The 18,209-nt window shown below is 37.9% G+C and overlaps 1 protein-coding gene across 4 annotated transcripts in view; it reads right to left on the reverse strand.

Moving 5' to 3' along the window:
• Positions 1–17,309, reverse strand: part of mctp2a (multiple C2 domains, transmembrane 2a) — a 38,589-nt gene extending 21,280 nt beyond the window's left edge. For 2 of the 4 annotated variants that reach the window (XM_047822472.1, XM_047822471.1), the window contains exons 1-17: positions 17,037–17,309; positions 13,480–14,211; positions 13,337–13,390; positions 11,335–11,446; positions 7,684–7,826; positions 7,510–7,586; positions 7,279–7,390; positions 7,140–7,175; positions 5,126–5,275; positions 4,438–4,571; positions 3,997–4,177; positions 3,798–3,891; positions 3,529–3,631; positions 3,071–3,173; positions 2,781–2,882; positions 2,486–2,560; positions 2,143–2,262 (exon numbers count right to left, since the gene is read on the reverse strand). In XM_047822472.1, the coding sequence (XP_047678428.1) occupies positions 2,143–2,262; positions 2,486–2,560; positions 2,781–2,882; positions 3,071–3,173; positions 3,529–3,631; positions 3,798–3,891; positions 3,997–4,177; positions 4,438–4,571; positions 5,126–5,275; positions 7,140–7,175; positions 7,279–7,390; positions 7,510–7,586; positions 7,684–7,826; positions 11,335–11,446; positions 13,337–13,390; positions 13,480–14,175 (2,292 nt within the window). In that variant the 5' untranslated portion in view covers positions 14,176–14,211; positions 17,037–17,309. Of the gene's footprint in view, positions 1–2,142; positions 2,263–2,485; positions 2,561–2,780; positions 2,883–3,070; positions 3,174–3,528; positions 3,632–3,797; positions 3,892–3,996; positions 4,178–4,437; positions 4,572–5,125; positions 5,276–7,139; positions 7,176–7,278; positions 7,391–7,509; positions 7,587–7,683; positions 7,827–11,334; positions 11,447–13,336; positions 13,391–13,479; positions 14,212–15,838; positions 16,938–17,036 lie in introns of those variants that run through there. The other 2 variants (XM_047822469.1, XM_047822470.1) reach the window with 2 other exon arrangements.
• Between the last annotated feature and the right edge of the window lie 900 nt (positions 17,310–18,209).

The following is an 18,209-nucleotide window of genomic DNA, read 5'->3' on the forward strand; positions in this document are numbered from 1 at the left end:
AAAATCCAACTGCTCTATAAATAATGAATTGCAATGTATACTATAGCCAAGGTTCACATGTGGTGTAGCCTGGAAAGCAGCTTTCAGAGGAAAGATGCACAGTGTGGTCTAATTAGGCACTGAAATCTGAAAAGCAGGCAGCGTCCCTCTGCCCAGGTGTGACTCAGTACCTCAGCTACTTCCATTCTTAAGACTTACAGACAAGTGACAAATTAAAGTACAAACCACAGTGTTAGTGGAACAGCTCCAGTGTGCCTTGGAATAGATTCTTCAAGTCTGTAAAATTGTAGTTGACGAATGAAACAAGTATTCTTACAAAAGATGGTGGTGAAGAGTACTTTCTTATATATCAGTCTAAATTCTCCTATATGTGTTAAGTAGGCTAAAATCCAGTGAGTGAGAAGGGTATAAGCATATAACTATTGTTAGCTACTGCCGTCTTGGAAAAGAAAATTAAAAACTATTGATAGACAGTGACCTTTCCTGCAAAGGGGACCCAAGACATTAAATCAAAGAGAGATCAGTCTTTGCATGTGTGACAGTGACTATTGTTTTATCATTATGTAATAATGGGCTTTGGTTATTGATCTACACTCATTGGTCAATTTATTAGGTCCTTGTCTTTAGTATTGAACACCTGAACATTTCTGCAATTAAACAGTAAAAAGATCATACGGCATATACATTTCTCTCTAACCTGCTTTCTCCATCTTTCTCCCAGGAGACCTAGTTAACCACCCTTCAACACTTTACATACAGGAACACTGTTCATTCCAGCAGCACAGAGGAGGTTTCAGGTTGAACTCAAAGCGCCTGAAAAGCCTGGAGTCTAAAAATATCGGCCCAACTACAGTGTAGCAGCACACTCCATAGGCTTCTGGAACAACGCAGCAAGGGCAAGATCTGGTAGTGTGCAGCATGGCACAAAGGTAAAGCTGCACTTTGTTGTGTGCTAAATGAACTCCCACTAAAGACAATACATTTTGCACTAGCAAAAATGACAAAAGTCTAAATTATTTTATTTTCAAATTTGAATAGCTGTCATAGACTTCTATTGCAAATAATCTGCAATACCTTCTTTAGTTCAACTTTAGTCTCACAAGCCAGAAATCTAGCACCTACAACCGCAAACAACCGCAGGATTTACCTCTGGTCCAGCTGCGTATCACATTTACTTTCCACTAACTGCTTTAAACAAAACTGTAACAATCAACTGTTAAAAAAAGCATATAATTGGGAATCTATTTTTTTATTTTATTTAACTGACTGTGATGAATATGAATGAAGCATAAAGATCCAGAATTACCGAACAAATGTGGCATTTTCATATATTTGAATTTTCATGATACACCGCAAATAAGATCTTGAAGTCATATAGTCAGAGATATGTAGTAAGTCCTATTATAAGATAATAATAAAACAAATATAATTATTACACTCCATTTCTAGTCACTACTGCACATTTCATGCTTGAAATAGTCTTGTTGTATTGGTAGGTCTTTTTTCTCATTTTAAGTAGTTACTTCCAGAAATCAAAATTATTTACCAACAGAATAAGAACATTTATCATCTAACCTGGCTAAATATTAGTTCATTAAATGTAATCTCATAAAAAGAACTTTTACAAAAAAGGTGCCTATGTTCAAGATATTTTCAATAAACAGCACCACTGTTTTATTGCACTGATCTCTGCTTCCTAATGTATTTTCACTGAATGGTGTTGTTGAATACAGGCTGGTAAAGTGAACAAGGCAGGGTTCTTATTTGTGTTTTTACTGTTTATGAGATAAACAGCAAATTGGAGCAAAAATTGTACAAACTATAAACACCAAATCTTTAAATGTATAACATTTTGTGTATACAAGCCTGTAGTTTGTATTCCTGAAGTACTTAAGTTAAATTACATTTATAAAGTTAGAAATCCAGCAATGGCTTACTTGCTAAATTTCACACTGCACCAAAATTGCCAATTATTTGTTCTCAATTAGGAAACCATTTGTTCAAGGACAGATTAACAGCGAATGTCTACTTTGACTGCAGCTTTAAAGTGAGAAGATAAATGTTCTTAATCATAGATGAGTGATTACTTTGTCAGCAAAGGCTCTATGGAGGCGTTATATAGACATCCGTGGGAGAACTTACCAGGAAAGCAATGATGCTCCTCTGAGTGCTCTCCCACTGAAAGCAGCTCTTAATGTACTGCAGCGTATACAGAATGGCCATGCTGATCCTCCTCACGCGGTAAATGTTGCGTGCTAGCAGCTAATGGGCGACAAATCAGTAGTTAGTAAAATGCCTGGCATGAAATAATGTTCACAATAAGTGAGGTGCGTAGAGGCTTTTACAAAGGACACTTTAAGGGTGATAAATATTAATCCATCTAGTCCACTTAGGACTCTATGATGATGGGAAACCATGTAAGAAACATAGTGCTACAGTACTGTTCTGAGAAAGATGTAAATCTACTGGTAATAAGAATACCAACCTTCTTATTGAACTTTGGATTATCCTCGTCAAGTTTTGTTTCTTTGGGGTGGAAGGTACGGATGGCAGCTCTGACCTTAGACATGAAGAGATTGACACACTGTTGAGCTTAAACCATTCTAAACAGTTCACAATGTGTTGTTGAAGTTAAAGACAATGTTTCATCAATCTTCACCACATCCAAAATGTCATTGTTTTATTAATCTTAAACACTTTCAACCCTCCTCCACCCCTTCCAAAAAAAAAAAAAAAAAAAAATCAATCAATAAATAAATAAGAAACAGGGGTATTCTTACTGGATTATAGAAAATTTTCATCTCCAGTGTAATGCTTCCTTTCGAAGTGTCTTCCAAATTGTACTTTTTCAAAAGACTGGTTACTTGTTGTCCATTAGAAACCTACATGATTTATAAAGTGTGTTAATACTATCATGAACATATGTTTTTAAGTTTATTCTAATTAATAAAATTAATAAAAGTAATTATTCTATTAGATTATTTCTAATAAAAAATATAATCAAAGCAAGTAAGTACAAGAAAGTAAAAAATCTATTTGTTTATATTTTTATATATTTTTTTTAACTTACAGTAAGCAAAGGAATAGCAATTTTCCCCAGAAAGTCTGGTGCTTTGTCTCCATCTTCACTAAAAACTGTCAGCATAAGGACATCGTGGATATCCTTAACTGGACTGTGGAAAAGGCAAAAAAAATAAAAAATACTCAAAGTGCTTCACACTAAATGATATTCCGCATGGCTATGTGGAAATTAAGAGCATATGAATAATAAAAAAAGATCATTGACTACTTTAAAAAGCAATGTATACAATCTAAATCATGTGTGTTTAAATATTATTGTTATAAATAAAATTATAGTACATGTGTTACTTGTCCTGAATAAACATTTCTGCAGCGAAATACTTAAGTGTGTTCATGGTTAGCACCAGCTACTAATAAGAGATTGTGATGCTTTGTGTTGTGCCATGGGACCAAACCGAAATCTGTATGTGAATGTGAGCTGCATTAAATGATTAACATGCCACTCACAGTGTAAATGCTGTTCTCCATTCTGGATTGAGGGTCTTATAGATGGTTTGAGTTTGCAGCTTGCTGTTCCCAAGTTCCAGCACGCAAAATGGGTCACTCTTACCTAAATAGGTGAAAATTAATGGTTGCATACTGTAAATGTTAAACATTAATTTCATTTTTAACTTTGTAATTTGAATTCTAAAAAAGCACTATACAGATAAAACTGAACTGAACTGAATTCAAGGGAAACTGCAGAAGCATTAGTTAGCTTCTCAATAATTGAGTACCATTCAGATCTGTAGATGAAAGGTCTGTAGCCCGTAAAACCTTGACCTGGAGATAGCCAACATCCTGTAAATTATCCAGTGTGTTCTTCAGACTCTGTGCATGAGACAAGCAGTACCCTTTAATTTAAAATTCATTTTTATTTAATTTTATTCGAACAAAGAATGAGATCATTTAAAAAATGAAGGACCAGACACTAACATATTTCTTGAGTGTGCTTTCATAGGTGCTTGGATTTTCTAAGGATGTGGAGCTCATCTCAGAGACAGAGACTCCAGAACAGGGGTGCTGTGTGACCAGAAACACCAGCCGACCTTTGCCTGTAATCATATTGAATGTCTGTGTTGTATTGGCTGGCAGCTGTGAGAGATCACGTTCAATCCTGCACATAAGAGCAGTTGCTGTTAGAAATCAATAATAGGCCCTTTAAAAAATACAAATCTATAGATCAATTTAAATAAACAATTAATAAGCAATTTATATAAGCAATTTAAATAAGCTAAACTTATTTTCCTCCATCCAACTGTGTCTTGAGCAAATACACTATTGTTTTTTAAAAAGAAATTTGACAGAGAGGGACTTGTGTCACTGCTTGTGTTAAGGAGAATGAAATGTAGGTGATTTGTGGTGCTTTGAGCTCACACGCCCCAGCATTCTTCACACTTTCTGCCCTTCTTGCAGTAGAGCTCGACCAGCAGCACATCTGGTTGTCCATCCTCAAAACGGTTGAATTCAAACTTCTCCCTCCACTGTGGATTGGTTTTAATGCACAGATTCTGATGGAGAAGAAGAAGAAAGGTGTCATTGCACTAGGCAGACTAAAGCATTGTCACAATCAGAAGCAAGACTATTTAATCTTTCACTCTAAGTCTGAGTATTGATGGGAAAGGAGGAGGCATGAAATGATCATTTTGGAGAACACACTTCTAATTCCTCCCTGGGATTCCACATCTTGACACCAACCGATTAGAATCATCTTTGCTCAACAAACAAGCAAGCCCAAACACAGCTGAAGCTGTTAAAAAAAAAAAGACGAGAACACAACACTAGCACTGGGTGGATTCATCAGGGGGAGGCCAATGCACTGAGGTAGAGCCAGATGAGCAATGCATGCTGGGAACGCAAATGAGCCTGGAGAAATGCTGCTACACAAGCATTAGAAGAGCTGCGGTGACAGCCACAACCAAAACAATGAGTCAAACAGTGAAGCCTGAGAGAGTGCAATCAGAGAGACATAGATGAAGGACATACAGAGCTTCAGATTGTGCTGCAAAATATGAAAACAGCCTTTGTTTACATGAGAGAGAATATTTAGAGACAGAAACCTCACCTTACTTCGGAACCTCTGATCCCCCAGTTTGAAGCGGACAAAGACATCCCCTTGGCCACCTTCAGGCATGTCCTGCCCCTCCACAAGCACCACAGTGTATACCCCATTCCACACTTGGCTTTTCTGCATGGCAGCCGCTCGAAGCTGACCCTGAAACCAGCAATGCATAAAAAACAGACAGAGGCTTTGTTTCATTTTCAAACAACAATGTATGTAGAAATAAGCAATCAAATAAGATTACAATTGCCATTAAATTACCAAAGGGAAGCAAACATAAAAAATTATGTACAAATATAACAAGCATCTCATGTGTGATGAGAATGGCTGCATCAAAAGCATTTCAGTTATAACTGCTCAAAACTGGCAAAGTCCCTCCTGCCGATATGCACACTGAGACTATTACAGGCAATGCAGATGGATTGCCTTGTGGTGAAGAGCTTGATCGCCATGCACTTTAAAAAAAAATACGACATATATAAAAGGCTGGCCAGGTCTGCCAGAAATCAAGCAGCACAGAGCTATTAGCGCAGCGATGCTGGTGTGGGACAGAGCTGAGCGTATTCCCCATTAACACCCCTGCCTTACTTCTCAATGTGATGGTCATGTCTCCATAAACAAGGCTCTTTAAAAAGCGATAAGGGGGAGGGCAGAGGGTTTGGGAGAGAGATAGAATGCTTGTCTGAGCCAAGTCATCCCAAGTGTTTATTTTGGACAAGTAGTACTATCAGCATGGCCAATAAAACAATTCCACTTAACAGTAAGTGGGCCCTAAAGAGAGGCTATTCCTGGTGCTAAAAGGGTCAGGGGGATTGACTCCATATGGTAGGACAGCATGGGGACGAGGGGGCCCGGCCCATTTGGCTTTCTATCTATCCACAGCTGGGATATTACATCTTAACATCTGGGTTATAGCTCTCCATGCCTGGGAATGAGCCACACCATCCCACACTGGCAGAGTGCCTCGGAAAATGGAAGGGACCCACATATACACACACACACACACACATATGCACACACATACACACACACCACACACAGTGGAGCTCAAGCGACCCTGTCAGAGAGAAGCAGCACCACACGCTGTGTGTTAGTGCAGTTGCCAGCCTCCATCTCAGAGGCAGTGTGTGTGTCAGCGTGACTGTGATGGCGGGTGTGTGAGAGAGGAGAAGAGCAGATGAGAGGACCATCTTCCGTCTCTCTCGTATAGGTGTCAAATAGAGCCGGGCCTCAGCTGCACTAGCACAGACATGTGATTCGGAAGAACCATCAGTGTAAAGCCCACAAAAAAAATCTTCACAAATAAAAAAACAAACACATTAAAAATCTCATTAAAGCCCTGGTCTAGTCCAAAACTAAGATTTTGATTCTCTTATTCCTCTTTGCACTTGCTTGTGTTTGTCAACCTTGACATTTATATGTTGAAATTCTTTGAGTAAGGTTAAGGATATACTGTATACGCGGATATGTGAGACAAGTACTATCATGACACCAGATATATGCAATAGCAGAAAAAGAGCAAAAATCAGCCTCTGTCCATGAGCCTTAAAATGTATATGCAAACTGACTCTTTGCTCTGTTAACCAAATGAATGCTAGTAAACACTGGCTCGAGGCTTAAATAAATCTTTAGTGTCTTAGAGCTAAAATGCAAAAAAGTTAACATGATCAAATCACTGCAACATGTCATTCAGTCCAGCAGTTTCTTAGTATTTTGTGTGAAATGTATGCTTATCATTCTAAAAGCAGAATGTATGAACCATAAGGTGAGCTGGGAAAAACAAAAGATATTATACAATGATTTACTGCCCTCCAGTGGCCAGTTATAGAACAACCGAACATATTTTATGATTCATAAAGAAAAGGGAAACCTCAAGGATTTCACTGCTATTATCTCTCAGACTGTGAGACTGAGATAAAAATTCTCAGAAAGAAAAATATGAGAAAGAACACCAGGAACATTATAAAATATCATGAAGTTATCTTTATGAAACATTCAAGTAGAAAACCTAGTCTACCTTATTGAAGCTTCCTTTCCTCTTAAGTGGCCATTTCTGAAATATAAGCAAGAGACATGTTTGTCACTCAATCTGTTGCTACATTAGACTACATGCTTGTTGTGCCTGACATCTGTTGTATTTTGTATTCAGGACATACATTTCGTTTGGTGGGCCCCTCACAGATGGACACACAGGCGTCTAAGATTATTACTCCCATGTCTTCTTCCAGACTGCCAGGGTCTTTCAAACGCAAGATCATCTCAGATGTTCTGAAAGAAACACCATCTTTATAGGTTGAAGGTCAATAGGTTGAGTTATTCTAAGACTGCTACCGTTGATCAAGCCTGATGATGAGCAACAAGAAAATATGCAAATGAATGTGTCATACTTGTCCAACTCCAAGTTACTGAGACTGATGGTGCTTGAACCCATGAAGTCCCGAGATCTCAAATCCCGGTCGTACACCTGCAGCGGAATTACAAGTAATTGGAAAAAAGGTTTCAAGATATTTATGTTTAGACACAAAGTAATTTCAGTGGCTGTTGTGTGATCTTGTACACACCTTAACATAGACATTCTGTTCAAGGTCCCTGATAGACATGGAGAAACACTCGTTCCACGCAGGATTAAGGTTCTTGTATACAACTTTGCTTTTGTAGACTGTCTTGCCATTTATTTGGAATTTGACATACGGGTCACTGGTACCTGTAGAAATAGTCAGAGTGAGCTCAAATAAGACATTGTGTCTTATAAAGGAGGTGATGAAGTAAAAAATATGTCAAAGTGTAATGAATAACAGATAAGCAATTAAAGAATGAGTCATGTGATTGAGCATGCATGTGGTCCACCCAAACTGAAATCCACACACATATACTCACTACCTCCCATACACACACGCTTGATATAGCAGCACTGCCATTGCATCGGGAGACGTGTCATAGTGTGGGGGAGACGGACCTCACAACTCTTAATTGGTTAATTATAGAACAAAACAAACTCTCAGCAGCACGAATCCTGCATATTAAAACGCCTGAAATGAAGCGCAACCGGTGTTAAGCTCCAAACCCTGTTAAGTGACTCCATCCTGCTCAAGCAGGACAAAGAAAAGCAGATGGACAGACCGTCTTTGTCCATGATATGGCATGCAGACTGAAGTAAAAAAAAAAAAGAAGAAGACAAGGGGAGAGAAAAAAACAACAAAAAACAACATGAGCGGATAGAAAGAAGCCTGTGGCTTCGTTTGTGTGGACGGATAAAGGGGGTGCTTGAGAAAAAGCGGCGGGTAGCCTGGAATCACATGACAAAAGGCCCTGTGGGGACGGGCTGTCAGGACTGTCAGCGTGCCGCCTATCCAAATGAACAGCTCCAGGAGGCAACCTGACAGGAGGAGCTGCGGCGGGACTGAAAAAAAAAGTGACGGCAGAAATTAACGGGCACAGAAGAAGGGAGGGAAGGTGAATGTGAGGGGTTTGTGGGCTTGTCGGGACGCTTTTTAGAGGACATAGAGGCGGTTTGTGTGTGTATGTGTGTGTGTGGTGTCAGCCGGCCGTGGGCTGGGCGTTAATTGTTAAGCAAATAGAGGTAGTATGGGGGAGGGGGGTTTACCACATCCCCATTATGCCATCCTGTCACATAAAGTAAGGATTCAACTAGTGAGGAGACAGTGAAAGCCCACGGTCTGAATGGGGTACATCAGAACTGCAATTTTGAGAGCTGTCAGGTACAATATGCATAGTCCATCATGGTTTGACCGAGGTATTTTCTACTCGTCAGACAAAGTTTGAAAAGTAAACGGGAATATAATCGGGCAAATCCATTATGCTGAACACATGACAAACATTGTATAGGTCATTATCATTTGTTAGCTATTAACATCTGCTGTCCGCTTCAAACTGTAACTTGTACCACCTGCTGCCCAATGAAGGTCATTCTTCATAAAGGCATTCTGCTAGACACAGACTACTTCTACTACATCCCATGCTACTACTGCCTAAAACATTCATTCATTCATTCATTTTCTACCGCTTATCCGAACTTCTTGGGCCACGGGGAGCCTGTGCCGGGGATCTCAGGCATCATCGGGCATCAAGACAGGATACACCCTGGACGGAGTGCCAACCCATCACAGGGCACACACATACTCTCATTCACTCATGCCTAAAACATTTCTTTATATAAACTTAGGTGAAGGAACCTTAATAATAATTTAATATTATGGCTGCAAACACTATACTGTATATGTGCTCCTGGTTTTGAGACTACTCTGTGCTTCATGCTACAAGCTTAACCTTGGATTAGTGGTCTATAGTGGTCATATTATTTATTATTACTTTTATATTCCTGATTATATTCCTCTACAATTAATTGCATTGTAATATTCAATATATAAGAACAAAGGGCAGTTGTGGCTTAAGCAGTTAAGGCTCTGGATTGTTGATCATGGTTGAAGCCCCAGCACTGCAAAGCTGCCACTGTTGGGCCCTTGAGCAAGGCCCTTAACCCTCACTGCTCCACAGGCTCTGTATCATCACGCTGACCCTGGGCTATGACCCCAACCTCCAGATGCAAAGAAATAATTTCACTGTGCTGTAATGTATATGTGACAAAATAAAGGTATCCATTCTATAGGTTTCTGTATTAACAGAGCAATCCTTCTGTAATACCAGTTCATGTTATGACCAGCAGATGGTGATGTATCAATTTCAATTACTATTAAATCCAGACTGTGTCTGTCAAAAGAAAGAGAAAAGTTTGAAATCTTCTAGTCTGTCTTTATGTCCATAAAATTCCTGTCCCTGTTTTGGATGATCTGTTCATCCTTCTCATAACAGATGATTGATCATTCTGGAAATAGGGGGAGTCGAGTTATTGCCAGATTGAACTGGCCACGAGAAATATGCCGGGTATATTGCAATTATGAGAAAATAATGAGGGGATGATAGTAATTAACAGCCTCTGGGCATACACCTGTGACACTCATCAGGAGAATTAGGTGCCCAATCAGGTTGGCAAAGCCTTTCACATAAACTGGCACAAGATCTGAAGAAATGTTTCTGGGCATCAAATAGAACTGCACTTGTTCCATGTGCGCCTAAGATTGAAGTAAACACATATCAAACCCAAGGCTGTTGGAAGGATTCATGTGTGTCAATTTCTCATCAGCAAAACACTGCAGAACATAATCTAAGCCATCGTTCCAGTGGCTCGTCACACAACAGTTAGGCCTGGCTGATCTCATATTCACTCTACAGCTTGTTTTACCATTGAGTTGGCCCATTTGCATACTTTCTGCTCTGAAGAAAAGTCTCTACAACACTGCATTTGTTCATTAACATCAGCATAACAAATACATGGCCTCATGATTTGTTTGCTAGGCCAAAACACACTGGCCATCAGGTGGAACAGCTGTTTGTGAAACTGTTTTAACATGAGAACCATTAGGGAGAACCTACATTCTGGTTAGACCACATGCCTTGCTGTTATCTCATGACACCACTGCTAGCGTCTAATAGCTGAAAGTCATTCCATTCATTGAAAAGAATGGAAGAAGAAAGTGTCATCTATTTTGGTTTGCATCACTATGCAACAGTGTGTTGCAATGGTTAATGCTAGGCACAACAGAAACAAATCACACGTACACACATATATATTATTTTATGACAAGTACAGCCAGAGCATTTCCCTTCCTCATAGGTTTTTTATATGAGAAGATTCTTTAATATATTTTTCAGGTACACATTAGCAAGATCCGTTAAAGTCTGCATTGTCTTAGATGTTGAACATGAGCTACACATTAACCAGAACATTTTAGATTTCCACAACAGGTTCCATTAGAAATGCATAAATAGCCTGTTGGATCAGTTTTTCCAGGTGCATTCCAGAGAAACAGTAAACCACACACTGCCCTTTAAATATCCAACATGACAAACACTGCAGTCAGACAATACCTGGATTAAGAATGCTGCTCTTCAAGATACCTCTCATACTCCCTCAAGTTAAATATATCATGTACTAAAAGGCATGAATCATGAATGCCTTTTGATATGATCAAGCTCAGAAAACCAACAAAAGGGTTGGATCTCTGTTGCACTATGCAAGTAAAAACAAAACGGAAGTATTAAAGTCATTATATGAACATAAAACGAGGCGAGAAAGGAGGAAAATATGATAAGGAAAATGCAGATGGAACACCACAACATAATGACAGGCTTACCACAGCGGTCTTTGATGGCCAGGTTTCTTCCCTCCTTCAAGTTGATGGTGAGGAGATAATGAAGTTTCTGACCTGCTGGAGTAACCTGGGCTTCACTGCTTAATCCTGAGCTCTGTGTATCACACATAGCATTATATACTTGGGTATTCTCCCTCATTGTGGGGTTACAATGTGAAGGACAATCGGAAGCAACAAGGAATGATTTTTTTAAGGAAAAAGGAAAAAAATTCAAAACTCACAATAAACAATTTGCATAAGTTTGCACATCGCTAATCCCCGATATTCTTTGTTCAATAACCTTTTGATTTTATTGCAAGTCTCTTTTTGGGTAAGAATCTCATCTTGACTAGGCAATGTGTTCCCTCTTTTATAAGCAAAAACATTCTAGCCTGCTTCAGGTCAGGTTTGTTGATTTAGACGTATGCCTCTGGTTATTGTCATGTTGAAAGGTGAAATTCCTTTTTATCTTCAGCTTACTAGGAGACCAAGATTTCATAAATTGAATCTATTGAAATTGACTGGTATTTGCAGCTATTCATTATTTTTTTCTACCTTGAAAAATGCAGTTCTGCTGAAAAACAGCAACCCTAAAGTATGATGCTGCCACCACTATGTTACATTGAGGGTATGGTGTACTTTGGTGATTCATTTGACATCTTTGCAGCAAAATAAACCTTTTCGAATTATTGAAATAGTATACCTATTATAACTGGACTCAGGATGGATTTGGGTGATTTAGTTCATTTTTTTTTTTTTTTTTTTTTTGAGAACAGCCCTAACCCATAGCCCAGACATGTTAAGAATATGAGACAGTGGAATCAGTACTTGTCAGATATTTATGCAGCTCCTTTAATGTCGCCATAAGTCTTTTGGCAACATTCACTGTAAGATTTATTTTTGGATGTCTGGTCCTTAGTGATGTCATACTTGTGCTCCATTTATTCTATATGTTGATAAAGGTCTCTTTTCTAATTTATACCTTTTAACATGTGAGATACCGGGTGTGTTTTTGCAGACCACGGTTTCAGCAGTCTGATGAAACCAAGATGATGTGAAAAAAATCCTATTAAACAGTTTACCTTTATTTGGGAATGTTTTTTACTTATTCTGTGTGATAGTTGAATGAGAGTTACCATTTGAACATGAGTTTAAATGTGATTGGTTAATTCTGGCCACATCCTCAATTATAAATGGGTTTGCACACCAGATTATTGTAACATTTTTATTTTTTTATATTTTTTCCATAAAATTGATTGTTTTTTACTTAATTCTTCTATGGTGTGATTTCACAAATATGTGTATGTTATAAAGGCATTCTAACTGTTTGGTTTAAACTTGTTTTTATTTGTGTGACCTGACAATGACAGTGTCGAAAATTGTTAGGCAGTAAACACAAGAGTTTGTCAAAGATGCTGTTGGTGCCATAAGGATATGAGTTACATCCAAGGCCATCTGTGCTAACCATATCTTGTTTTTTTCTTTGAAGCAGAACTCCTTGCTCTAGCAGCAGCTTTCCATTTCATATGTGGCTATACATAGAGATACACTCTCGGGGAACACTTTATAACTCAAGAGCCATAAATAATCTTCCTCAGTTTACAAACACACCAGAAGTGAGGTTATCAACTTTTGGGCATGTCATACGCCCTTCTTTGATATCCAAGCAGGTGAGATTTTGTTGCTTTTGCATCCTGACACCTCATTAGAGCTGCCTCCAGCCAATAAACGGATCAGTGTCTTTCTTTTTATTTCTCTTGACCTTTAATGCTCTCATGTAAATCTTTCTTTTGACTGGTTTATTTACAGCCTAGACCACTGCAGCACTTGTTTTCAGTAGTATTAATCTTTATAGATGTTCATAGAATTCTACCTATAACTCTTCAAATTTAAAACCAACTCACATTTAAAACTAACTATACATTGAATTGTCTGAATTTTGTGAATTGGTGAATTCGAGCTGAATAATTGATAAGCTAAAAAGACGTTTCTTCACGTTACTCACTTTAATTTCTCTTCCTGCGAAATTGGTGTCATAGTCATTGGTCTCGTTGGTAATCTGCAAGAAAGAAGACTGGTTGGTTACAAACATGAAATAAGTAAAAGCAGAAGCGCTTCTTCTACTCGCTTCAGAACTCCCCAACTCACTTCGTTCTTGTCCTCAGCTGATCCGATGATAAACATCTCTGTGGACCTTGGTGTAAAGGGCTCTAACACTGTCAGCTCATGCTCAGGCCAGATGTAGGAACGGTCTTCAGATGGTGTGCTACAAGCTGACTCACTGTCCTCTATGTACCATATGGTGTTTTTTTCCCGATCCTCCATCCGTTTGTCTGGTTTATCCTTTGTAGCAGGTACACTGATAAATGCTGGCCTCTCTGATGCTGAACACATGCTTGCTGGTGGTGTGTACAGGGGAGTAAACGGGTCCAGGTTCCGGCCTGTATTTGGGGTAATAATTTGATCCAAAGGAGTGACTGAAGCACTGTACATCCCAAGAACCTTTTTTGAAAATGGGGATTCTGGGACAGCGTATGAGTCAGTGGTCTTTGCAGATAATGTTGTGTCTGTGGCAGTGAGACTATCAGTTAGGCTAGAGGTTTCATACTTTGTTTCATCATGAACCAATACAGGCATTGGTCCAACAAATGAGTCTGGGAATGAAGACTGAACAGTTGAGTCTAGAAGAGATGGCATGGACTGATCACAACGCAAGTCTGGTACTGAAATGCTCCTCCTGTATTTCAGGGGAGTCTTCTTAGCTTTCTTCCCCACCTTCACATTAAACAGGGGCTTGGTTTTATCTCGCAGTTTGGAAAAGACATTATTCTTCTTGGGGTCCATTCTGACTGGAGATGAATTTGCTTATTTCTTTGATGACTGAATGAAAAAGAAAAAGCCCACATGAGTTTTGCTCAAATCAGTTGCATTTCAAACAACATTTACATACAAATTACATACAGCTTCCACCAAAAGGCCAATTCTTATGTTTGCTGAATACTGAAGATGTTTGGGTTTGAGATGAAAAGATGAATATGAGATGATAGATATAACTAAATGTGTTAAACAGTTTAAAAGCCAGAAATTTTTATTTAAACCCACTCAGGGGGAAAAGTGGAAAGCCAAACCCAACTGAGCAACAGAAAAATAAGATTATTATTAATAATACCAAAGAAAAATGTAGAAAATGTATACAAAAGTACAAATATGATATTGTATGATATGCAACCAAATATTAAATGTCATTTATGTTTATTTACCTTTAGGACACTAGCTATACCACCAAAGGTGTTATGTTCCAAAACTCATCTACATATAAAATCAGCAAATTAAAGCTAAAATCCTGATCTCAAACCCTAATGTGTTCAGTGTATAACTAACAGTAAAGGACTGGCCTTTGCTGTTTCAAGAGTGCAAGCTTATGACAGTAGAAGAAAAGAAAATTAAAAAAACAAGTAAATAAATGAACAACAGTGAAGTGTGCTGGTGTCAGAAACACAGGAACTTTACTGCCACTGGTAAGCATATGGGCTCTGTTTGAGGTAATAGACTGTAACAGTTAGAAACCACTGTTTAGCACAAAAGAAACTACAGAATTCAAAATGCAATCGCAAGCATTTAACAATAATGGTGTTTTCTGTGGTTTAACACTCTTAATCTTTATCACACAGTGAGCAGCTCATTTTAAATAAAAATACTATTTCATAAAATATAGTTTCATCTGACTGTATATCTGATCCCACTGTTATACAAAAGGCACATGAACTATATCTCATCTAGTTGAGAATGTTGTAGATCACCTGCCCTGTCGAACACAGAGAATTTAATCTATAGATACCATCAGTGGTGTACTGGACTGAAGAACTGTATGTTTCCTCATTCCTTATGTTAAGGAACACATTCCTTAAGTGTTGGAATCGTTCTACTTTACCATTAGCACAATAGCTAGACTGGCAAGTCATATCCAATTTTATCTAAGGGCAAAACCACAACAGCACAGGCATGTGTTGTCATTTACTAAATCAGTATATTTTACATAAATGTTGCAGATTAAGCAGATAAATGATTGGAACGTGTTATTCACCCTGAAAGCTTTAGAATGTTTATGGCTAGGTTTGTTTGCATAATTAAACATAGACAAGACGAAAGCACAAACACAATGCAGATTTAAATAGATACTGATTTCTGCAGCATGAAACAATGATATAAACACTATTATTGTTGTTATTATTATTATTATTATTATTATTATTATTATTATTATTATATTACTACACTGTGTAAATGAACTGCACTAAACATAAATATAATATATATTATAAACCTGACTTTTCCCATTATGAATTGAGTTCATTACCAAATGCTACAATAGACTTTAACACATTTAACAACATTCAACAAGTTTCAACGATTTTTAGGGATGGCACCGAAATTTTTTTGAAAAAAAAAAAAAGACACGTTTCCCATAAAGTTAATAGTGATAATCATAAAGTGACTCAAGGATTACATCAAAATGTTCTCTTCTGGTCCACTGTCCAGCTGAGTGTTGTGATTGCCACAGTTCTTCACTTCACAGCGTATTACTAAACCCTCCTCGACTCTCCTTCAACCGGAAATGCTGGAAATGTTTGTGCTTGCAATGTCAAAACATTTGATGAAAAAAATACAGACACAACATTCTTTGTTTAAGTGTTGCCGGTGATGTATTTTTTAAATTGATCTGAACACGGTGGTCCTATCATATTCTCATGTCCATACTAGGGGTGTACCAACACATCATAACACAATGCATTGTGAAGGAAACGTGTGAAATCAGCATCCTATTAATCATGCAAATCATGCAGTTGCTCTGTTAGTGCACCAGATGTCCCAGTCTGTTTAACCAATAGAGTTAAACTATCTAGAGAGCACGCATGCTCGTTCACAGAGAGACTGCGAGATCATCCATTCATCACCATCAAACAAGATCATGACTATGACTACGTTCTATGGTTAGCACGGCCATGTCATAATAGCTTCACAGAGCACTTTAGTAAAACAACACCATCCTCATGCCTCTTGTGGCTCTTGCGTACAAGAAAGAAGATGTGGGCATTTTAACGTTGATGCTGTATTTTGGCTATGGATCCCATGTTTTAGTAAATCATTTTCAATGGATTGGAGATAGAAAAGAAACCTATTTTCCCACTGTGCACATAATATTGCTTAATATTATACACTATTGCAAAAGCTATGGGTTTCACAACTGCATGAAAAGTTGTAGATTAAAGAAAGAGAAACATTTTAAATCCTGACCTTTTGACTAAGACTCATGACCCTCCTAAAGTCCCTGTATTCCACCCAGTCCACTGTAGGGAAAGTCAAGCTAGCAGAAAGCTAAACCCATGCTACAGACACCTGACTGCTAACCACTATGTCACACTATTGACCTGGGAATGTTGTTTATACCACATTCATGGTGCTTTATCCAGTTTCCTCAGAAGATATTTTCCACTTTAAGTTTGTTGCACCTGTCTAATAAACGTGCTAAACGTGTACTATGAATATGTACAGGCTGTAGTTAAGAGGTTATATCAGGAATTGACCACAGTTTTAACCGCTCAGTTCACAGGAAATGTTCGTTAAGCAGTTGCTATGACGACGCTGAGATCATTAGCATGTTAGCTGGAGAGAAGACAACAGGTAAAAACAAACCAAGTGCTTACCTATAAGTACTGTAGTTAAAATTTAGTGAATTTAGACTCGTGAGTTTCCTTGTGTAAAGAATTAATCCGACAAACTGTTTAACACGCAGAACTTGTGAAGTTGTCTGTCTGATTTGACCGGTTTGTTGTGTCAGTTAATGGGAGGAGACCAAAATGTCATCACTGTAGTTTCAGCTTTAAGCGCCTTCACTGTAGTTTCCTTATAAATCCAGTCTGATCAGCTATTTTTAAACCACAGTGTTACTCGAACTAAGCTGACATTCAACATGAAGTTTTTTAAAAATAAAATTAGAGTAAAAATAAGAGAAATAAAAGAGCAGATAAACCCAATTACTGAACAATTGGGAAACAGAGGTGAGGATGGTTTGTGTTTAGCAGCTGGTTTATTATCATTCTTAAAAATAAGAATTTATTTCATAATCTTGTTTTTTTTTCGGATTTTAGTGATGTATCAAAACGTTCTGGTATGAATATAAAGGCGTATTATTGTGACTGAGGCGATATGATGTGATAATAATTATGTTTTGACTTGTAAGTGTGGTGTCTCCCCCTGCTGGGCATATTGTGTAACAGCAAGTCACATCAGCAGTGCGGAAGCCGCCTGTAAAAAGAATGAAACTATTACAGTAATAAACAATATGCCATAATATTGTAAGTATAGGGATAGATAATAGGGGTATGTGTTAGAATTTGATGTTAGAGTTAGATAGTGATTTAATTTTCATTTTGTTTCTGTAAAGCCACTCTGAGATAATGTCAATTGTTCAAAGTGTTATACAAATAAAATTGAATTGAAATTGAATTATAGTCTTGTATAAAAGTCTTGTATCTTTGTGATATATTATTTTAGAGAGAGAGAGAGAGAGAGAGAGAGAGAGAGAGAGAGAGAGAGAGAGACGTTTGCGGTGTGTAATAAATTAATTCTAGGTTTGTGGTTCTCTCTTGTGGCACTATTCCATCCATACGCTTCAGCTGCCAAAGGCATTCATGAAGACTTTAAATCAGGGGTGTAGCGAAAATATTAGCAAGGGTTTAGTCAGCAGAGACTAACATCATATTACTGATACAAAGGTCACTGCTGTATTTTGACATACTATTAAATACTGCAGTCTGCCTTACTGACAACTGGCATGTGTAGATATAGTATTCCTATATTTTTTTTTATAACATATT

Source organism: Tachysurus fulvidraco, chromosome 13 (assembly GCF_022655615.1).
Source record: "Tachysurus fulvidraco isolate hzauxx_2018 chromosome 13, HZAU_PFXX_2.0, whole genome shotgun sequence".
Classification (NCBI taxonomy): Eukaryota; Metazoa; Chordata; class Actinopteri; order Siluriformes; family Bagridae; genus Tachysurus; species Tachysurus fulvidraco.